This window comes from Harmonia axyridis, chromosome 2 (genome assembly GCF_914767665.1).
Source record: "Harmonia axyridis chromosome 2, icHarAxyr1.1, whole genome shotgun sequence".
Lineage (NCBI taxonomy): Eukaryota > Metazoa > Arthropoda > Insecta > Coleoptera > Coccinellidae > Harmonia > Harmonia axyridis.
The window spans coordinates 58,821,854-58,846,467 of NC_059502.1; the positions used below are offsets into that span (position 1 = coordinate 58,821,854).

The 24,614-nt window shown below is 32.7% G+C and overlaps 1 protein-coding gene and 1 long non-coding RNA gene across 5 annotated transcripts in view; one reads left to right on the forward strand and one right to left on the reverse strand.

Annotated features, from left to right (window-relative positions):
* Positions 1 to 14,951, forward strand: part of LOC123672530 (lachesin-like) — a 143,450-nt gene extending 128,499 nt beyond the window's left edge. The window contains exons 2-9 of one of the 3 annotated variants that reach the window (XM_045606659.1): positions 3,849 to 4,103; positions 6,454 to 6,704; positions 7,415 to 7,652; positions 10,079 to 10,473; positions 10,528 to 10,696; positions 10,821 to 10,874; positions 12,732 to 12,788; positions 13,559 to 14,951. In XM_045606659.1, the coding sequence (XP_045462615.1) occupies positions 3,849 to 4,103; positions 6,454 to 6,704; positions 7,415 to 7,652; positions 10,079 to 10,473; positions 10,528 to 10,696; positions 10,821 to 10,874; positions 12,732 to 12,788; positions 13,559 to 13,650 (1,511 nt within the window). In that variant the 3' untranslated portion in view covers positions 13,651 to 14,951. The remainder of the gene's footprint in view (positions 1 to 3,848; positions 4,104 to 6,453; positions 6,705 to 7,414; positions 7,653 to 10,078; positions 10,474 to 10,527; positions 10,697 to 10,820; positions 10,875 to 12,731; positions 12,789 to 13,558) is intronic. The other 2 variants (XM_045606660.1, XM_045606661.1) reach the window with 2 other exon arrangements.
* Positions 14,952 to 18,448: 3,497 nt separating this feature from the next.
* On the reverse strand, positions 18,449 to 22,538 carry LOC123673621. 2 transcript variants are annotated; one of them, XR_006746516.1, is made up of 3 exons: positions 21,720 to 21,734; positions 21,305 to 21,653; positions 18,449 to 18,637 (listed from the first exon to the last, which is right to left on the reverse strand). It is a non-coding gene; the product is annotated as an uncharacterized LOC123673621 (long non-coding RNA). The 2 variants fall into 2 exon arrangements; XR_006746515.1 differs by having other exon boundaries at positions 21,305 to 22,538.
* Between the last annotated feature and the right edge of the window lie 2,076 nt (positions 22,539 to 24,614).

The window sequence follows — 24,614 nt, forward strand, 5'->3', positions numbered from 1 at the left end:
GTTAATTCAAACATAGTGTGTTGATTTTGGCCGTTACAGATCCATTATTATGACTGCGGTTCTTTTATTGGGTTCCGTGAATTATATCTGAAGAAAAGATTATTTAACTAGTTATTGTGAAACTAATGTTTCCGAAATTTTGTTCCTTTTTCAACTCTACAAACGATATTTTATCTAGTGTTTAAAATGTCGAAAACTTCCCACGAGAAATAACTAATTAGCGCATTTGTCACTATTTGGATGCTTATAGCAATTCTCAGAATATAAGAACATGTTCAAATTGTTCAATTTGAAAATATTGTGAAACGTGTAATTTTCACCTACATGTGTAAAAAATAAATTTTCTTTTATTCTGTGTCAAATCTGTTCATTCTGCCATACTTTGTAGAACAAAATCGTGCTGGAATATCTCAGTTTCATTTCATCTATTATCTGACAAATTTGTGTTCTGCCAACCAACTTTTTTCTATGCAAAAATCACTAAACAATATTTATGGACATACTTCATTTCAATAATAATTCAGTGAATGAGATATAATATTGTATAATACTCATTACTTGTACAGAAGGCTGATTCCAACATTCGTTCATTCAAAAACTCGCTACTTCCACTTCCTGGCTTGTTTTTGTATTTTGAATTCGTGGCTTCTGCACTTATAACTATGTATTTCCGCACTATTACACAATTACGGAAATTACACTTTTTACACTAGTGCTGAAAAAATCAATAATTAGCTAATTAGTGACTCACAAACTATGAAGATGAGGTAAAAAGCATTTTCACATAATTATTTCGAAATCTACAATTTGTTCCATAGTTGAATTGATATTATATTATTTGATATTTCCAAATAAGAAATGGATATCAAGACAACAATAAGAAATGGATATATTGTATCAGAAATTATACATATATTACTGATTAAGCTTGCGATTTTCATAAAAAAAAACATAAGTAAGGAAGTTTATCAAGGTCTCAAAATAAATTGATTCCAGTTTCAATTTCTGAATATACTAATTTTCAATAGTACGTTGAAGAAATCTCTGACAATATTTTGAAGAATTGATAATTTACTGAGCTGGTGTTCAGGGTGAAGTAGCAAATAAACCTAACAAAAATAATAATATTTTCTGATAAAAATTAAACAAATCCTAAATATTGCTACAAGTTACGGAGATTGGCGAGTACAGAGTACAGACAGATAAAATTTTAAAATGTGTATTCGGTTGTTATTCTTTTCTCATCGCCTACACTAATTCTTTCATGAATTTGTGTACAACCACTTCTGTTTTTTTTGCTCAATTCATGTATAGACATGAAAAGTTTGAAGGTGTTTAAGGTTTAAGAATTATTACTAAGAATGCAAACAATAATTTTCTCCTGTTCTTCTGAAAGGTTTTTATCCTTGTCTAGGATAGAAAATAAAACTTAACTGATGAGTAGTCTAAACCCCTTCCATTATGTGAATGATTTTCAAAACCATTCATGCTTGACTCCAACAATAATTCCAATTAGATATGAACTTCAACTGAAGATGTGGGTAAGTCTTATTGTTGATCTGAAAAGAACTAAATAAGTGATGGGGATGTCCAAATAATCTCATTGTAATAATATGAATGACGTGGCATTTTGCATTCTCCATTCTCAGAAAATCCCTTGTGATACTGATCATCAATCACTCACCGATATTTAGTCAGGTAAAATTATGGTCCATAGTGGATACCATCATTTGATAACCATGGGGGAATTGAGAAAAATTTTATAGATGATTATCACTGGAAATAAACAGATTTTTTCATGAATACTGAGAATAATTGGTTTCAAAATATTTTATAAATTATTTTCACACCATTATTAGGTTTTCAGATATAATTATACTTCGAAGCTTTCCATATATATTCATTGTTCAGGGTGTCCCAAATTCGATGCTCACTGAAAGCATCTCGAGAACCATAAGAAAAAAAATCTTAAAGGACTTCCGATCTTTTTTTTCGAAATAATATTTCACTATATCTTGGTTTCTGTTCGAGTTCGACTGTTATAACAGTCTGTTGCATATAGGTAATACTAGTATATTCTATTGTTAATTGCCTAAATTCTATAACATGTATAGATCAAATTTTATATATAGGGTGTTTTTTTCGAGGTATATAACTTTAAGTTGTCATTACTGTTCAAGATGGCGACCGATTTAACAGCTGTCAAGTGATTTATTCTCAGTTTGGTTTGGCAATTCATCATGAATAGACGCACGTCTGATCAACGCTTGCAAATAGTGAAATTTTATTTCGAAAATAATGGTTCTGTGCGGAATACGTATGAAGCGCACTTCTGGTTGAATGGCTACGTCAACAAACAAAACTGCCGCATTTGGAGTGAAGCTAATCCTCAAGTGTATGTCGAAACACCGTTACATCCAGAAAAACTGACTGTTTGGTGCGCTTTATGGGCTGGTGGAATCATTGGTCCGTACTTCTTCAAAAACGATGATGGCCAGAACGTTACAGTCAATGGTGATCGGTATAGAGCCACGATTACTAACTTTTTCATTCCTGAGTTGATCAACCATGATGTCCAGCTGTGGTTCCAACAAGACGGCTCAACATGTCACACAGCTCGTGCCACAATTGATTTATTGAAAGACACGTTTGTTGACCGCCTAATTTCACGTTTTGGCCCTGTGAATTGGGCTCCAAGATCTTGTGATTCAACACCGCTAGACTACTTTATGTGGGGCTATGTAAAGTCATTGGTCTATGCGGATAGGCCACAAACCCTTGACGATATACGGCCACAAATGTTGGAATAAGTCATCGAAAATTGGACGTCCAGATTGGACCACATCCGAACCAGCCGTGGCGGTCATATGCCAGAAATCATATTTAAAATGTAATGCCACAAGATTATCTTGCGGATAAATAAAATTCATGTCAATCGAATAATACATCGTTGTTTTATTGCAATTTAAAGTTCTATAGCTCTAAAAAAAAACCCTTTACAATAGCAGTGTGTTATAAAATTTGGTTGAAATTAAAATGAAATATCGCAATGTGTTATACTTTGCTAAATCAGCACGAAATAAAGACTTTTTCACTGATATTAGCCTTTGGTACATAAACCATGGAAGCTCTTTTAGTATTATAGGAGTGAAGCTCATTTACAAATATAAGCTTTTCCCATTTATGAAGTGGTAACATTTTGTTCACTAGGTACTTAATAAGTAAACACATATTTAACTATTTAATAATAATTTTTTTTCGATACTATGGAATTTATGGAATACCAAACTAGTATATTCAATATTCGTGAAAATTGTAAACACAAGCTAGATTTATTGTTTTTTCACTTCAAGTTATTCAATAATATATTGATCATTTAATAGCTTGGACGAAAGCTCAAAGATAGGCAATTTATTCCTATTTATCAAGATCTGGGATCATAACTAGATTCATCTTTGATATATACCTAATTATTTGACATCATAATTGAAGTGCATTCGATAATTAAACTCCGATTTGACAATTTGTTATATTAATTCTTGTTCTTTTGACAATTTTAAACGTTTTTTGTTGGAAATAATAAACCAATATTATGATTCTCTGCATACCCTCCTCGGTCTTCTCTGAATACGTCGTTAGTATTATGAGGTTTTCAGCCAGCTGAAAAAATAACCCTTCGTTCATATTATATTGTTGACAGATATATGGCCTCCAACCACAATTCAAACCTTCTAATTGTCCCATCTAGACTAGTTGAATTGAAGTTTGTTATAGGGGTTCATCTTTTGACTTCACGAATAAGGGTGTCTTGTTATATTGATGATAATTATTGGAATTTTTTTTTTCAGTTCATGCCGCTATACCACTGAGCAGCAGACAAGATGATTTCGATTATCCAGCGGACAGCGAGGGTGATGAAGACATGCAAGGAGATACTGATACTGGAAACTACTACGATGATGATAAAGAAGAGAAAAATGTTGAGCCAATTACTGAGAAGAATAGAAATCGCGTAGAAGAACCTGCGGTAATTCTGACGCGGCCTTCTATTTTCGAGAATAACATTGGAGATTCCATCGTTTTACCATGCAAAACTCCAGGAAGTAAGTACCCACTGAATCTATATATACAGGGTGATACAACGGGATGGCCTATTAGACGTTTATAGAAAACTATACATAATTTTGAGCTGAAAATTTGCATATTTCATTAGATAGCTTTTTTGATGACAATTTCAGCAATATGCCATACCGTGAGTTAAAAAAACACTCAATGGTTCATGAGTTAATGGGATTCTTATGAGAGAAATAGTGGCGATTAAGACTCACATTTTTTTCAATATTTCGGTAGAAAAAGCTTTTTTCGAAAAAATTTTTTTTCTTTTTCGATTCTGCAAATATGTAGTATTATAAGACTGTTTGGGGTTTCGACCAAAAATGTACAGGGTGTATATAAGAAGATCATGAATTTGGACAAATCGGATTCATCAAAACTCAAGATTTTCAAATTAGAACCTATATTTTTTCTTATTTCAGTCGATTCTACGTACGAAAATAGGTTAATTAAGCAAACCCTATACCTAAAATGAATAATTTAAGAGTTATCGAGGAAGATCCTTAAATGAGGAAAATTCGAGGGAAAAACCGCAATTCTTCACTGTGTGGAGTAGTCTGTGAGTTCCGGAAAACACAGATTCGATGTTTGGATAACTAAATTTTACATTTCATGAATTACAAATAATTTTTTGTTGATATTGTTGAGGAATCCATAAACCAATACAATTTTCAATTACGAATAATTCATTACAATTCTAGAAATGTCAAATTTAGTCACATACTACTTATAAAGTTATAAATTGCGGTTTTTCCTCATTAATTATTATTTTGTTGTGTTCTTTAGTGTTATGAGATGGTTTATACAACTAAATATTTTCGAAAAAATCGTACGGAAAAAAAAGAGCCTTTCCTTTTCCTCCTACTGAGCGAACAATCATAGAGTATAATTCGAGACTTATACGGGTGTATTTTGGATTGCCTGGCAGAATGCGCAAAGCTGGGGCGGGCAAGAGTATAATTCGACACTCCGAAGGATGTATTTTGAGTTGCCTGACAGAACGTGCGAATCCGGGATGGCCAGCTAGTTTCTAATAATAAGAATCGTATCTGGTAATGCTCTTCCAGATAATTCTATTGTTTTTTTCGAGTGGTCTTTCCCAGAACATTTCGTTTCGTCAAGATGTCTGTCTTTTTAGAATTTCGAGCCAGAAATGGGTCTCAAAAGAAAAGTTTCTACTCTCATTTGGCGAATTTGTTGATGAGTTCTCAATTCTGTCTGGCCGATCACTTCTGGGTGGAACAACCTAGAAGCTTAAAATCTCGAATACCTGTTCAATTTTGTTAATATACAAAATCTGACTGAAGATTCCGTAAATATGTCCGAAATGTGGTTTTCCTGATAATCTGAAAAGTACGAATTCTATCGATATGAAATTCTGCATTCATATGAAGAATAACAACATCAATCACTCCAATGTTCATGCCGAATTCCAGGAGAATTGTATGATCACAATCCCTCATCTGTATAAAATAACGCATAAAAATGATATAATAAATCACCTCCTATGTATTTACATGCTTTCAGAGCGAATTCAGGATTTGGATAGTCAACTAGTATAACTCGAATTTCACACAAACATACTAATTTAGAGTTTCAAGTGAAACCGATTTCTTTTACACCATTGTATCAAATTCAAATTATTTATTGATCTCTTCGACATTACAAAGAATGTATGGAACTAGTCATATATAATGAAGTACAAAATAATAAGCTATTTCTAAGAGAAAATTAACACAAACATATAATACAATCTTAATACATAATAAGTGAATCGAATGAAATCGATAAATAATACATAATCTTAGTTTTAAAATCAAGCTTATAGAATGTGAAGCTATATACAGGTTCATTTAATACCTCATTGACAAACTTTGCCATATGAAAGGTCATGTAATTTTAACAAAAAAAACATTAGGGGGAACATATGTCCGATTTCAATTAATTGAGAAAATAAATGGCCTCAAAAATTTCATTTATGTCTATTAATTAATAACAAAAACGTATGCTTAGAAATAACTAAACAAGTGTAAATACATTTGTCAGTTCCAATTATTGAGGTTGAATTTTGAATTCTTATACATATCATAGTACCTAGTTGAAGCTCAGCTTTAGAATTTGTGGTTGAAATATTCAATTGATAGAGCAATTAACAGCAGCACTCAGCTCTGAAGATCATGAAGAAATGTCCTACGAAACTATTTCCTCAGAAAGTCTCATACAAATCACAAGTTCTGCAGAGGACTTTGGTAGATATAGTCAGTTTTGATGGAGATTTAGGAAATTTCACTTTAGTTTTTTTTCTATCACTTCAATACTTGATCATCCAAATGTTTTCAGATGACAGCGTTATCATTTGGTACAAGAACGACGACATCCTGTTCCAAGATGCTGTTACACTGCATGCGAAAGCTAACCATAATCTTAAGAAAGACTCACTTGAAATCAACAATTTACAAAAAGAGGATGCTGGTCAGTATAGATGCGTCTCTATGGTTAGTGAACGGAATAAGGCTGCAATTACCCACGAAGTCAAGGTCAAATATTCCCCAATCGTGACCGAATTATCTGTCAAGAATAATGAAACAACTGTGAGTATTTGAAGACTTATTCAGTGAAAATGAAATATTTCAAGAAGATACTGCCCAATCTGAATAGTTCATAGAATAAGCAATTAGGTCTACAAAATCAATGTATTATTGTTGTTAGGAAGAACATAGACTGTTGGTTTTTATATATTCAGTTAATTCTTTTTAAGTAACATCATGCAACATTACAGTGATTTCTTGAAACCTGCAGCGATAGGTTATCGGTACTAATACTCAACTTCCTAACTCAAGTCATTATCATGATGCAATTTTAGAATTTCTTGTTCTTATATTACATTCTTTTTAGCCCGTTAAATTTATGGATCTGATAGAAACTGATTTTCTTACCACATTTCAAACTATTACTTGTTCTAAACACCTCAAAGCTATAATTTGGGGATATCGGGTGTGGTAGTCAAGCTCTATAAGATCTATCTCATTTATTGTATCATCCTAGCTTTCGGTCATCATTGTGACCATCTTCAGGGAGCTGAAATATTATCAATTAGTAAGACAAAAGAACAACAAACATGATTTGAAACCCTCACAACAATTTGAGATGTTGAGGAGTTAATAGTTGAAAATGCTTCAATTTCCTGTAGTCGATATCAATGTCCAGTTGATTAACCTCAAAGCTATATTTAATAAATTATCTTAAAAAAAGTATTTCCACAGAAAAAACTTATTTATCTATTTAGAATTTCTAATTTCAGCTGAAAGTTGGAGCTGAGCTTGTGCTGACATGTCGCGCTAAAGGCTATCCAGAACCTGTCATTTCTTGGCACAAAGAAACAATAAAAGAAGGAAGAACTGTCAACGAAAGATTCGATGCGACCGGAAACGTACTCACCATTCCTAGTGTTACCCGTAGGGACGAGGGCCGTTATCTTTGTTTTGCTGACAATAAGATTGGAAAACCATCCCTTGAATATATCAATATCACATTGACACGTGAGTACCTACTTCAAATTAAATTGATCCATTGGCATAGATTTAGATCTAAGGGTTCTCCTGATGGACTATTATGTCCACCATCAGAGCTATTCTCGCCATTACAAAATCTACAGCTCACCTTCCAGTTCCAGTATCTGGGATGGCTTCAAGGCTAGTTTCTTGTCCAAAGCAGATTTTGCTTTGGCTAGTGATGGCGGGGCATTCCGTCACTAGGTGATCTGGATTTTGCCTTCTCCTCACAGAATCTGCGCTTGTCGTTTTCTGTTACATCAATTCTCATAAAATTGTTCCTGAGGCGACAATGTTCTGTAAGGCATCCAGTGAGGAGGTGTAGTATATTCTTGTTGAGATCCAGATACTTCTTAAATTTCGCAGTGTCAACATTTCGAAGAAACCTTTTGGAATTACCCAGAGTGCCTCTCTTTCAGTTTTTTCCTTCTCCTGAGTCTTTTTCTTGAAGGTGCATTTGCCCATACCACAGAAAAGTTTTGGGCCGATGAAAGGAATTTGTACTCCTTTTCTGGCAAGAGTGTTAGCCTCTTCATTTCCTTTGAAACCCAAATGACCGAGAGGCCAGACTAAAAAGACATTGTTTTTCTTGTCTATTTCGATCAGTTTTCTTCGGCACTCCAATACCCTTTTAGAACTGATGATATGTATGTGAGCTCAATGCTTTGAAGGCAGCTGACTGTCAGAATATAGGTATCACTATATCATATTTCTGTTTCGTACTTCTCTAACTAGGTCAATTTCCACACATCTTTCTATATGTTCTCTGCCTGAAAGACAGACAACGGCCAAACGAGAGTGAGTATTTGGTGCCAGTCCCTGCCGTGATTTGTGAATCATCTGTGTACCATTTAATGGTATTTTTTTTTTTTTTTTGGGGAACTGGGTTTCACAATCTTCTTTTATACTTATTATCATAGTGGAGGTTTTGTCGACGCTAATTTTCATTGACTTTAAACGTAAATCTCAAAAGTTTTTGGACAAATTACTTCATGCAAAAAGGAAAACATAGTTTTCCTCAATTGTTGTTCCTTTTCCGTTTTCCAACCTTCATTATATACTTTTCTAGACAAAATAGCTCGAAATATTCAATTCTCCCAGCTTGTGGTGAATTTGGAGCACTCAGAAGGTATGTTGTGAGCATTTAATCAATTTTATCTTAACTTGTCCCACATAAGGCCTGGTAATTCCTCCAGTTGATATAGCGCACCCAAATATAAATTTATCGGCTTGAATTACACATTGTCTGAACAATTATTGTCGGTGTAAAATCCGTCGTTTCCTTTAATTTCGGAATTACTCAGGGTAAAGTACTTTTCATCATTCACGGTGATGACTTTTTTATTTGAAAAATGAATATAGGTACCTTTAAGCACGACAATATCTCGGTATTGAAGTTAACTGATTTAGCTTATAAAGGGGGGTTTTTTTAGAGCTATGGAACTTCAAATTGCAATAAAACAACGATGGATTATTCGATTGACATGAATTTTATTTATCCGCAAGATGATCTTGTGGCATTACATTTTAAATATGATTTCTGGCATATGACCACCACGGCTGGCTCGGATGTAGTCCAATCTGGACGTCCAATTTTCGATGACTTTTTCCAACATTTGTGGCCGTATATCGGCAATAACACGGCGAATGTTGTCTTCCAAATGGACAAGAGAGGGTTTGTGGCTTATCCGCATAGACCAATGACTTTACATATCCCCACAGAAAGTACACCGTTCTGGCCATTATCGTTTTTGAAGAATTACGGACCAATGATTCCACCAGCCCATAAAGCGCACCAAACAGTCAGTTTTTTTGGATGTAACGGTGTTTCGACATTTACTTGAGGATAAGCTTCACTCCAAATGCGGCAGTTTTGTTTGTTGACGTAGCCATTCAACCAGAAGTGCGCTTAAGCTAAACAAAATAAAATGTACGTAGTGCGCGTTACGTATTCCGCAAAGAACCATTATTTTCGAAATAAAATTGCACTATTTGCAAGCGTTGTTCAGGCGTGAGTCTATTCATGATGAATTGCCAAACCAAACTGAGAATAAATCACGTGACAGCTGTTAAATGGGTCGCCATCTTGAATAGTAATGCCAACTTAAAGTTATATACCTCGAAAAAAAACACCCGTTTTTTTGAACAGTTCTCTTAATTATGATATTTTATACCTCTCCTCTTCAGTTCTCTGGAAATTATATCCTTGGAAACACTCTAATGTCGTGATAGTTTGCTTAATGGCTTCTTGCTACTGTTGATTAACTAAGTTTCTCTATATCTAATTAATAGTCTCGGTCTTTTTAAAGAAGATTTAGGCATCGAAAACCTTCCTCATATTCTTCTATTGCTATTCTCCTTCAAATGCCTATTCAGCGGAATCTGACCATTATAATTTTTTTTTTGTTTTTCAGATTTGCCAGTTGTTAGTATCGAAGAGTTCATCGTTAATTCCGATAAGGAAATGGACACCGAACTGAAGTGCACAGTGAAAGCTAAGCCACGTGCTGATGTTGTATGGCTCAGAAATGGAATTGTTCTTCACTCCTCAAGCCACATCAAAATGAGTAATCAAGACAATGAACATATTCTAACTCTCAAAGGATTGCGGGAATCAGACTTTGGACAATACGTATGTTCAGCCAATAACAGTCTAGGGGCTATTGAGAAGTCTATAAATTTGGTAAAGACCCCCGCTATTAGGGAATTCATCAAACCTGAGAGGCCAACCAAAGATTTAGTTTTAACTTGGAAAGTTGAGTCGAAAGCTCCAATCATTGAACATGAACTACAATATAGAAGAAAAGGAGTAAGTTTGTAAGATGTATACAAAAAGAGTAAAACTGACTTTGTCAAATTCCAGGATTCAGAATGGAGAAGTGTTAAGCCAACCGTACATGGAACAGATGATGGTGTCTATGTTATCAAGTATACCTTGAAAGAATTAGACGAAGGAAGTTACGAGACTAGGTGCAGATCTCGTAATGAACATGGATGGTCGGATTACACTGAAGTAACTTTGGTGGAATTCGGTAAGAAATTAGCATATATACCTACTTTTGTGGCTGTTTTAATGCTATTTTTATTTATGCTCATGTTCATGTTGATGTTCATGTTGTTTTTCTCACCGATTTTCGTTATGCTTCTAATTTTTAGACAAGGCACATCACAGCAAGCATGGTAACAAAAAAGCCCATAAACACAACAAAGGTATGCAAACATTGCCTTCCTGATTGAAACAATTGAAAAGTAAATGATATGGATTAAAATCTCAAAAAAGAAAACTCAATCAAATAGGAAATTTAGCACCATATCATTTTATTTTCAATATTTACATTGCTAGTAACATTCATCCATCAATTAGTAAGACTGTTCCTCCTGCTAAGGAAGTACCTAGTACCTTAGCATTTAATGATCGTATTTTTAAATTTGTGATATGTTTTTATATGCTTTGATATTCATTAACTTTCATTAATTGAATAGTTTTTCTCTCATTATATTCGATATCATTCGTACAGGGTACCGCAAGTTAATTCATTTTTTGAAGTATTTCAATCAATACTTATGTATGCTATAAAGGGTTTTCCAATAAGACTAATTTTTAATAGCCTGGTATCTGGAGAGTGGTCATCTTTGAAGCTGTCATCAGAGCCGTATCTAGGTACTATTGCGCCTGTGGCAATATGTTAAACAGCGCCCCCATTTTCGAAGATTTTTTTTTCGCCCATTATATTTTCTTATAGTGTTTTTATTCATAATTTCAGTCATATACTTTCGTTGAAGTTTTGAAATAATAAACAATATTATACAGGTATATGATATAGTTTATAATTGTTGTTTTTTTTTGTTTCATTCATTTTATATTTGTACCATTTCTCGATAAAATATCGTTTTGACATCCGCCTATTGGATAAATTTGAGGTCAACAATAATTCTAACCTCCACAACTCAGACGTATTATTTTTGATGTTTTTTTTTCGAAAACTGTGAATAAAAGCAAAAAATTACAAGACACCTTATTTGTTAAGAATGGATTAGTCTTTCCAAAATTAATTTACTCATTATAAATTATGAATAAAGAAAAAGTTATCGCGAAACAAGTTTGGAGGGGGGCTTTTCTACCCCATGGATTCATAGAGAAAAACCACCAACAATTTTTTCGAATGCCTTCTCGCTCGCATGAAATGTCAGCTCAACTTTATTTCTCTGAATTTTCTGGTTTTCAAGAGAAAAATGATGTCAAAACGATATTTTTTTGAGAACTGGTACAAATATAAAATGAATGTAACAAAAAAAAACATTTATTAACTTTTCAAAACTTAAGAACTACTTTTCCCACTGAGAGAGAGAAAAAAGTTTATTTGAAAGACCCACCCTATTATTTGAAAATGAATCTCCCCCTAATTTTTTCGCACCTAATCATAAACACCCTGTATATTTACTCATTTTTATTCAAACCATTGATATTCATATAGGACATAGATACATATAAAGACTATAAAGAGATGACTCCTATTCGCATGCAACTTTGTACAAAAATCAATCGTGATAGTTCATTGATCTTTAAATTTTCGAGGACTCAAATTTTGAAAAATTCATATTCCAAGAAATTGGCATCATGGTACTGAATAAAATATTATTTTTGACACAAGGCTCTAGCACAATTAGCTTCGGAGTGTTGCATTTTTCAATGTTTCAATTGACTTGCCGTAACTTGTATTTCTTCGACGTAATACATAAATCAAGCTTGTATTGATTGCTGAAAAATAATTATTTCATTTTTGTTGTTATACCTATTCAAACAACAATGGTAAAATTTTTGGAGGATCAATCTTACTGGGGTTCCAGAAAAAATGAACTAGTGAACATACATTCATAGTGTAGAGAAACACATTTTCACTTTCTTGATCTTCCAATGAAAGTAAATATTTTTTTAAGACAATATTAGACGCACAAAGTCTACTTATGATTTTTTTCCAAATGTTCGTTTTATTCGGAACTCATAAATGCTTCTTTGAAGTCTTCAAAGTGTAACATATTAATCACAAGCATATTATTTCTGCACAGACAAATCTTCAGATGTAGAGCAATCACAGCAGCCGCAGAAGGAATCAGAAATAGGCGGTAATTTTTTTTATTTTTTATTTTTTTACGGATTAAATGAGAATTTATGCAGCAGCAATTATCAAGTAACAAATCACAAAAATGATACGATTTAACCAGACTAAACTAATAATGAGCAATCGCTTATGCAGGCATTCAGTAATAAAAACTGCTGAATGATAATTGTTAGATATTTAAATCATTTTTGGGCTGCATAAATCCTTAAAAGCTTTCTCTGTGATTGAGAGGTTCGAACTGGATGAAGGACAATATTCTGAGGGTAATTTTTTTATGTTCGATTCAAAAGAAACAGATTTTGTACTGTAACTGACAAAATATTTGATTGACTTATTGTTTAATTGATGAATTTTTATTTAATGATGATATACTTCAACTATATTTCTTAATGCAAATAACGTTTCAATTTCGAGTCTATTGTTTATATTGAAATTGGTGCAAATTGATTATATCATGATTTAAGTGTTTTTTTATTCCTTCAAGATAAGCAACCTATATCTAATTTTAGTTCGACATTCATTTATCAAATCCATACATAAAGTGAATATAAAGTTGTACAAAATAAGTATTGTCCCTATACCTAAGATTTTCACACTTTTATTCATAAAAATTATTCTCATCAAAAAATTTTTGCACATACACCTAACATTCAATTATCTAGTCGATGCTGATTCAAAAATGCATGCCTTGATATCTAAAATAAATTCACAATACTCATTAATATAATAATAATATTTTATATAAAATCTTCATGATACATTAATTATTTTCAGAATCCAAAAATCCAAGTTCTGCAAGCAGTACCACAGCTCCTCTTCTTCTGTGCAGCATCTCTATACTTTATTTGTACTTCAGTAGGCTATGAGGACCAATGTGAATTTTCCTGAAAATTTATCTTCCATGTGCTTTGAAACAACACATTTTAAAAACCAAAGTATTTAACACCACCTTGATGATAGGGTGATGAAAAACTGTTTTGTCTTTATACAGACAATGATGTTTTTTCTGTTCAGTTCTTTTATCATAGAAATTATAGAAGTACTTAGATTTCGAATTTGAGTTGAATCTATCATCTCTGTGATCAGAATTTGAATTCATTGTTGGAATTGAAGATTATAAAATTGTTAGGTTTAAAACATTTTAAGATTTTCCGTTTATAGACTATTTGAATTGCCATGGACTTGAATATCTGTAAAAATGTTTGTACCTATGTATATCCTATTTTAGGTAACTCATGAACTTAATAGTTAATAGTGAAAACTTAGTTTTTTATTAGACTCACTGTTCTTGTGCGATTTTCAAATTCAGTTTTATATAGCTCTCAACTTTTATGACTATGGTGAAATTGTTTAAAACGGAAAACATTCTTCTTTTTCCTTATTTTTGATATTTATGAGTTACCCATACTTATTCTTAATACATCCTCATTTCTCATTCGATCCACACAGGCTTAATTATATGTATAATAAATTTATTTCTAGTCCCTGATTGAAAATGAAAAAATAATTCTTAATTTTTTTTTAAATTGATAGCCTCCCAAAATTGAAATTTGTATCCATATTATCCAGGAACATTTAACGAAAGGAATATTTTTTTAACTATTTTGATAGAATGTTCCAAGATATAATGTATTTATTATTAATCAGTTAAGGCTAGTTAGTTATTAATTGTAAATAATTTTGTTTATTCGTGTGATGTGACATATTTATATTTTACTATTTCTCTTTTAAATTGTAATACTGATAATATTATTTTGGTACTATATTCCCCTGAGTTATCTTAGGAACAAATAGAACTGTAAGTACAAGTTCAGTAGGAATTGACAAATGAGTATTGACATGTTTAGATTTATTCATTGTTTTTCGAAGAAAGAACACGTTTCAAACGAATTTATTCATATTTCAGTTTTTTTTCATTGAAATTTTAAATAATGAAAGACATGCTTTATGTGGAATTATTTAGATAATTCGAAAATTAACTGATCAGATGCCTTAAACTCGACATAAGACGCTGTATGTATTGTGTACTGTATAATAGCGAAATGTGGACCATGTACTATACATATTATGAGAAGTTGAAACAGTTCCATTGTTCATTATGCATTACATAATTCTTCCTGTAAATGTATGTAAAAAAAAGCTTACAATAAAGATACACCATATTCAACTACGTGTTCATTTTAACACCAACAATTTGCGATTTGAAGTAAATCATTTATGCAGTATCTTAGGAATTAATGAAGGTGTCTCCACTCATTTTTTTGTACAAAAAATGACAAAGAAAATTGAATTGAATTGTATAGAACTTTCACGAACTACACCCTAACAGATCATCATCTACGAAAAACATTCGCCAAGATGACAAATATGAATTGATAAAAGCTGTGAAAAACACTGGAATAGAACACAAATGAAAAAACGGAATATTAGAATGTTTTCCGACGACGAAGTACTTATGGTGGAATCACGAAATGACCTCCAAAGAAAAAAAACAACAAGTTTTCAACAGAAAGCTATGGTCCTAAGGTCAAAAATCTCTTTTAGAGGATATAAACGAAAATAATACCTATTTTGAAGAGAAGGAGAGATGTAATGTAATAAAATAGAGACCGTCGACCAATTGCCTTAATAATGATTTTTTAAGTTATTTGAAATTATTCTGTACACTTCAAATCTTTCATTTATCAACCCTTATATTAAACCCAATCATTATGGTTTCATGCTGAAGAGATCCACTTGTACTAATCTCGATTTACAAGTAACTTCACATATACAAATACAATCGATACTAAACTTCCCTGAATTGACTAGTCTACACGTGTTTAGTTATGAAGTTCAATTCGACAAAACAGGAGTAGGGGACGCAACTTGCTCAAGTAAATGTATATTATTTCTATTCACTTGACTAAACGGTCAGCACTTGCTCAAGTGCTAGATCAAGAGGTTCGTACGATTAATGTAATGCACAATTTACACGTGTCAAGTAGTTAAAGCAAAAGAAAGTAACTAAATCAAGTGAAGAAATTTAGTTATAACGGGTGTTTTTTTCGAGGTATATAACTTTAAGTTGGCATTACTGTTCAAGATGGCGACCGATTTAACAACTGTCAAGTGATTTATTCTCAGTTTGGTTTGGCAATTTATCATGAATAGACTCTCACGCCTGAATAACGCTTGCAAATAGTGCAATTTTATTTCGAAAATGGTTCTGTGCGGAATAGGTATCGCGCACTACGTCCATTTCATTTTGTTTAGCGATGAAGCGCACTTCTGGTTGAATGGCTACGTCAACAAACAAAACTGCCGCATTTGGAGTGAAGATAATCCTCAAGTGTATGTCGAAACACCGTTACATCCAGAAAAACTAACTGTTTGATGCGCTTTATGGGCTGGTATAATCATTGGTCCGTACTTCTTCAAAAACGATGATGGCCAGAACGTTACAGTCAATGGTGATCATGATGATGATGAACCATGATTACTAACTTTTTCATTCCTGAATTGAACAACCATGATGTCCAGGAGCTGTGGTTCCAACAAGGCGGCGCAACATGTCACATAGCTCGTGCCACATCCATTTATTGAAAGACACGTTTGGTGACAGCCTAATTTCACGTTTTGGACCTGTGAATTTGCCTCCAAGATCTTGTGATTTAACACCGCTAGACTACTTTCTGTGGGTCTATGTAAAGTCATTGGTCTATGCGGATAAGCCACAAACCCTTGACCATTGGGAAGACAAGATTCGTCGTGTTATTGCCGATATACGGCCACAAATGTTGGAAAAAGTCATCGAAAATTGGACGTCCGGATTGGACTACATCCGAGCCAGCTGTGGCGGTCATATGCCAGAAATCATATTTAAAATGTAATGCCACAAGATTATCTTGCGGATAAATAAAATTCATGTCAATCGAATAATCCATCGTTGATTTATTGCAATTCAGTTCTATAGCTCTAAAAAAACACCCTTTACTTAGATATACTTGCATCCTATGCACTGCTTGTTTTAGCAAGAGGGAAAAAATGTTTTTCTGAAAAATGTTAATACCTCTATTAATTGAGATATGTATTGTGATAATACTATGTGATCTTTGATTTATGAACATATTGAGGGATTTCACAAATCCAACTCACAATACAACTCCACCTGGTGTTAGGTGCGATATTTCACGTTTTAGTTGTTTTTAAGTTGCTATGTAAATGTAACTTCTTCTTCTTCCAATGCATATCCACTAATGGATGTTGCCTTATTTTTTTATTCCTTTTCTTAAAACTGACCTTTCATATAGAGGGGCTTAGTTGAGAGAATTGAAAGCAATTCCATGTTGAATAAAAATATTTTCTCAGAAGAATTATCCCGTTAGATCATAATAACTACGCATTTGAACCTTGGAAGATAAATTTGAAAACCGTATAACCACTCAATTTATGTGACATTTATGGCCAATATATTTGGAGTCCGTAACAAAAGAACAGTTGAAAGTGATTATAAACAATTTAGGTCTCCAAAGATCCAAAGAGCTCGATTTTTGCTAATTTTGAATGTTTTCCTAATTCTCGATTCATTACAATTCGAACATTCCTAGAAAAACCCTGCCAGGTATATCAACACCCAACAGATTCACAGAAAATGCTTGCAGAAAACGTGTGCAGGGAGAAAGAATTAAAAATGAATACTTATTTATTATATTTCACAGTTGGCTAAAGAAACATTGGCAAAAGCTTGAACCAAATATATTCAATCTGTTTAGCTTCTTATATTTCTTAAGAAGGATCAGTAAGTGATAAAATGGAAATTTTTTTTATATATTTTGCATTCCATTCTGAGGAATCAACATTCTGATTAGAGAATTGAAAAGAAAATAATCAGGAACCCCAAGTGGCAATAAAATTCGGCAACGTAAAGCGAACGCCGACAAGCCTGATGATGGCATGTGTTTTTTTTAGAGTCAATAACTCGTAAACAGCACTATGAGGGTATCACGCCACATCTGGATATTTATGAGTACCTTTAAATGTTAATAAAATTTGTCGGTATTCCTTCCTGTTGTTGCTGACTGAATTAAATCTAATTCGGTCTTTTGAATTTCTTTACATGTAATTTTTGTTGATCAAGCTTGAAATGCCGCCCATAAATTTTGCCGCCCTAGGCGACCGCCTACCTGCCTATCCCCATCGACGGCCCTGTCTTCCATTAAGAACGATTGAGGAAAATTTGTTCGTGGCAAGATATCTTACAAAGAAGATGTTTGTTTTATGGCTGAAACAACTCAGGTCTTTATCTGTATGTTGAAAAATTGTATTTATATCATTTCCTTATATGTTGTGGTAATAGATGTGAAAACCACAATAATGTTGATGATTTTGATTTAAAAAATATGAAATGTTCGAATGGTTCCAGTACAATTAATTTGGATATCTAAAAAAATCATTTCTTTAGGATTAACTTATCAATTACTTGATTATTTCCTTATATTTCTTGTAATTTTTGACGGATATTTAAAAAAAAACGGATAACAAAAAACCATTCCTTAAATCTTACATTTCAATTTATGGATTCCCAAAGAATTAATTAATTTAATCTGATTGAAACTTGTAAACTCAGATCAATAGAATTAGAGTATGAATATGTATGCATAGAGCACAGATAAATTGTATATGTTTATCATAAAAAGGCTTTATTCAAATCAGAGAGAACATATTAAAAATATCATAGACTAGAAGTCACATTGCAGTAAACAAAAGCACTGAATGTTGCAGTCTTGATGTGCTTCAGTTCAGTATAAGTCTATAATCAATCGGTTTTCTTTTCTCCTATGTTCTTTCCAGTCTCATCTTTCTGCTGTGATCCTGAAAATTGAAAATAATGTAAATTGATGAAACAATATCCAAATCATGTTCAGGTTGAGGTTCAGTTCAAATAAGGTGAATTTCTTCATAGATACACAAGAAAGAGTTTATTAAATGCCATAATGCCACTCGATTATCTGAATGGGGCCAAAAAGTGAGATGGGGGTCTATCTCAAGAGAGGTATACCTACTAACATACTTTCCACCAAAAATGAAGGATCCTTGAATGCTACTATATTGATTTATAATTATGATTTATAAATGTAGGTATCAAGATACTGTTTTGGTTGTCTTGTTTGATTTACTGCAAACTCTTCTAAGCGGCCAATAGACATACAATAATATTGTGCAAATAGATTGTACAAAAAATTTGAGATAGCTCATAGACGTACAATAATATTGTAAATTCCAATAGTGGATTTTAACGTCTTCTACAAGGAAATTATATCATGGCATGCAGACAATTTTTCAATTGCGGAAAAAGTACCTCCTCGAGTGGAACTCGAACCCCCAACCTCCAAATAACTAGTGCTCCACCTCTAAGCTTCCGAGAAACAATATAGTTCGCAAGGGTTTTTAAAAAGTTGATGTTAGGAAGGAACCTTTTCACTGACAATGATCATCACGACTTTATTAACCTTTCTTCTACCATCGTCGACATACAGTGACTTCAGCATGATTCAGGTTTCTGAATCTTCCGACCAATCGAACATATTAAGACAAATAATATTTCAAATAGTGGGTTTTAACGTCTATGAATTAATTACAAGGAAATAACATCATGGCATGCAGATAATTTTTCCGGAATTGAAAAAATTACATCATAACATCATGGCATGCACACATTTTCTCTGGAATTCACAAATTGTCTGCATGCCATAATTTTATTTACTTGTAATTAATTCACAGCCGTTAAAATGTGTTTTTTTTTGTCTGGCTTGTATCAATATAAATAATAGAAAATGGCAAAAACCCTAAAATTCTCAATATTTCTATGGTTTCAACAGTTGATGAGCAGAGCAAAATAGAGCTTCCTATAACAAGAGCAGAGTCCTTCCCTGATTATTTTTATGCTTTTTACAAAATTCGAATCTAGATATATTTTATAAATTTTTTATTTCAAAATGGATTCAGAAATAACGAAAAGATCCACATGATCCGACTGTCAAAATCGAGAGAGTTGTAATGATAGATAGATAGATCTCCAGAATGTTTCTGTATTTTTCTGTGCGCATCAACAGTTGAAACCATAGAAATATTGAGACTCGTAGATAAAAAAGGGTTGTTGACCATTTTCTATCATTCATATTGATGCAGACCATAAGATGTTATCCATTTTTGAAATCAGGAAAATTGAGCTTTCAAAAAATGGCACAAAAATCTAGTGTTCCCATTTGAAAAAACCTAACTTTGCTTCATAGCTTCGTAAATTAAAACCCCTGATGAAAAGACGAGCACTCCACTGGATTCTACGTAAAAAAGTGACAGTATAATGTTTTAATTCCAGAGCTTTATCATCAGTATTAATACATTTTTTTCGATATCGCCATTTTTTCAATTTTCGATTATATATAACTCGAAAACAAAAGAAGGTGGCCAGAAAAGAATACTGCTCTTGTTAGTTTCTCAGAAAAAGAGAACGAGATTGGGGTATCAGATATTATCTATCTTCTTTGGTTTGAAAGCTGTAGTGCTAAAACATAGAAATTTGCCCACCCTGTAAAATATTATTGTACGGCTATGGGCCGCTTTAAGTCAATGGACAACAAATAGATATGGGAAAGATTAATCCAATATGTAGGTTGATTAATTCTTGATGATCAAATTAAAGAAATATGAAACATATCTGCATTAAATATAATGATATAGAAATTTTGTCATTGTAAATTTTTCTTCAATTGGGTTTTTCACCTGTAGAGAAATAAAGGTGTTTATTTATTTATGAGGTTCGGTTCCATGATTTTTGATATTCCGTATTGATCCTCCAAAATCAAATTCCCCTTATGTGTATTGAAAGTACTGAAATTTTCAAACTTAAACTCTCACAGAAATTTCCTTATGAAAAGAGAAGATCTATGAGATTTGAGGAAATATACCATTTCGTAGAATTAGAATATTCAAATCCTTCAAAGTTGGAATATCTTTCTTGAATTGGAAACCGTTCACAAGCTCATTCGCCATCGTTCTCACCAATACCAAATTTCTCACTCAATGTTTTGAGAGATTCACTTTTTTGATAATGAGCCTCTCCACGAAATGGACACCTATTTATCCATACCATATCATGTTGGTGTGGTATTCAGGAAATATTATGCAATAAATTTCTCGGAAAAAAAATAGACTACAATCTTCAATATTCTTACCCAAAGACAACTCTACAGGCAACCCATCATACATCATATGATCATACATCATACTGACTAAACTATTTGAGGTTATGGCAGATTCTCACACCAGTATAATGTTTTTGTAATGATATAACATAACAAGTTGGTTCGAAACAATTAGGATAATTCATAATTATTTACACTGTCAAATTTACACTCAGAAATTAAATCTATCTATTTTTAGTTTTTTTTTGATGAACATTAAAAGGAAAAAAGTTATATACTTAAAATCATTCGAAATAATGATTGTTGATTTGAAATATTAATAGCTAATATTTACCTGCAGCTTGATTACGTATAGCTTCTCGTCTCTTCTTTTCCCTGTAAACCACAAAAGAAGTTCTAGCTACAAAATATACTATCAATCCTATTACATAATAAGGCCACTGAATTTCTTTGAAAATATCTAGTAAACCAGCCATTTTAACACTTGTGACTAAACAGGAAGAACTGGGTTAATAGCATCAAAGCGACCCGAATCAGCTGCGTTATTGTCAATGCTTCACTCCTAGAGTTGGGCAGACACTGACACTAAACTAACTTCCCCTCGAGACTCCAGGTCTCACTTTATCGATCTGTAAGTTACCGCAAAAGATAGCAGGAATGCCTACTTCATTCTTATTATAAATCTAAAAACCAAAAAATATTGAAACACTTCCGTGTAATATTGAATACTTAGATATTAATCTTCATACTTGGTAATCGATGGAGAGTGTTATTTTTTTAAATATTCACCTACCACCACGGGCGTAGCCATGGGTGGGTTTCGGGGGTTCAAACACGCCTCGAATGTGAAGATGTCAATATGTTAAAATAAAAAGAGGAGAGTAGAATAACTGTCGACCAGTTTGTACTTTTAAGAAGTAAGTAACTTTGACGTACCTTCATCTTTATGAAGAAGCGAAAGTGTTGCTCGAAGAGCATTTGAACTACTCCTGCGTCGGATATTTGCTCATTCTATAAACTATAGTTAATTGTTTAGGAAGCAAAGTAGTTGACTGCCGCGGCTGATAGTTTATAGCAGAGCGTACCGAGACTAGGAATTCACCTAGTAGTCAATCTTCTTTGCTGCCGAGTAAAATTTTTCTCCGATTGTTTGTAATGATTTGTAAAGGATATTGTATTTGTATTGTATTATTACAATTCCCACAATCTTATTTTCCAGTACTGATATTTTAAAACTAAATTTGATAGAAATAGCATTTATTGGAATGGTTGGTTGCTAATGTACCTATATGTCCATAATAATTACAGTTTGACAACTAATGAAATGTTTTATTCCTATTGAAGATAATCATTTTGCTGTCTAGGCAATAAAGTCCTTACAAATTGATTTAAAGGTTTACGAAACAACGTAAAATTGTATTTTCACTATTTGGTTTGTTCTCTTCCAATTTTGCAGCCAGTTCTGGAGTTGCCAGAGTATGTCTATCATCTCTTTACTTCTCTACTTCAAAATATGCTTTGGAATGTTTGAACTACACATGTGGGATAATCATTACTATATTCGTGTGCTTATAATATAAGCACACGAATATTAATTAAGAAGAGTTATATTATAACTCGTGCTACACACTCGTTCTTAATTTCAACACTTATATATTAATGATGCCTTTATCCCACTTGTATAGTAAATAACTATTATCCGAATATTTACATATTGCTGCAAATATTGGCTGCTATACCTACTTGCTACTCCAGAAAGGATTTTCTCAAGTCTGAAAACTTTCATAAGAAACACGAGTGAAAACAGACTAAACGGATTCACTAGGAGTACATACATATCTAGATATTAATGCCAATGAAGTAGTGGACATATATTTTTTATATCAGCATGATTCTTTATCGAATAGGATTAAAGTTTTTACAAGAATTAAGTGATGGTTTCACATAACAACTGAACTAAGTAACAAGTTATTTGACAATTCTGGCACCAGCCTACTATATAAACAAAAAAATAAAAAAGGAAGCGTAACCAGACTCGATATTTGTGTAGAGAGTGATACATTGTTGAATTCGCTTTTTTTATCATCTCATAAGGAGAACTATAAATGACTATCGCGTCTCTGAAACAATGGAAAACAGAAAAAATCGGACAACACCATTAGAATCTCTATATTGGATAATGGCTACAAACCGAATTTCATGAAGTTATCTCCAGAAACAAATGAGTTATACAGAAAAAAAGAAAATCTCGATGTTTGATTTTTTCGAGATATCTTGAGAACTTGGAGATATTTTGGATTAGTAAACACCAACACACTCATCCCTAAATAACGTTACTTTTTTGCAATCTAAGCCACCCTGTATTTATAACGGATCCCGATATCTCTGTAGTGCCCCTCTAAATAGTTTTAATCTTGTACCTATATTTCAAAATAAATATGATCACACAGATATTTCATGCACTTTTATTAGTTTCATTTTCTTGAACCAGTGGCGTATCCAGAAATTGAGTTCGAAATTTTAGCTATGCCATATTAACACGAAGGTACGGTAAAAATCAAATCAACCTAGGATGTAAGGACTATTCAAGCACTCATTCATTTCAGAGAGAATAATTTTTATTTTCCCCAAAGTCATTTATTTCGGAGAAAAGAATTTATCACTAACCCCCTGTATACGACCAAACTTTGTACGGAGTACGAAGTTGTATATTCACGTCATCTTCTCTCTTTTTTCGAAGCAGATAAGTAAAGGGCAGCACTGCACGACGAATTTCACGAAATTATACTTTTACCACTTTTGTGATGATTTTTGGTAGAATATTTCAGAAATATATCATTGTTTCGTACAAAGTACAAATAAAAATTTTTTTTACGAAAAATGAAAATTTCTCCATTTTTCCTTCGTCATGATTTTTGGTAGAGTTTTTCTAACGGATATTTTAAAAATATATCAGTGCTTTGTAAGAGCACATATCATCAATTTTCTTGCAAAAAGCGAAGTTGGCAATTTTTTTCTAATTTTTCATTCGCAAATTGAAAATATTTGCTTTCTTCCATGTAGATTATTGTTCAAGGAAATTATGTGAAAATCCCATAAAAATCGGTTAGTTGAAAGAATAAATATCTCTTATTTCTATTTTAACTGAACAACTACATGGTGGTCTTCCCTCTCAAGTTCTTAAAACAAGTTATCAAGCAACTTAGACATTCTCTTTGAATTATGATTCAAATTTATGAAAACTAGTACTTATACCCTACTTACCCCTTACTTATATCCAACTCATGATGGTCTATATTGTGTCATGTTCTATCTGAAATCATACACAAATATTTGTTTCTTCCACCATTATGTCTGCAGGTGAACTCATACCCGAAATTACAGTAAAATAACATTAAAATTTAGTAAGACTAGCGCAGCTTGGAAAGAGGGAGTTTGGGGCCTGTACCTAATAAATATACAGGATGATTCAGACCGTTGGTTAGAATATTTCAAAGAAAAACTCGAGATCAACACCTGAGGTTTTATAGATAAGCTTTGTTGGGAGGGATGAATTCTTGGAAAAAACTTCAGGTTCATTCGACTTTATTCGAAATTATAGAGGAGAAAAAGCTATTAAGGAATACCATCTTGTTTTGAATATT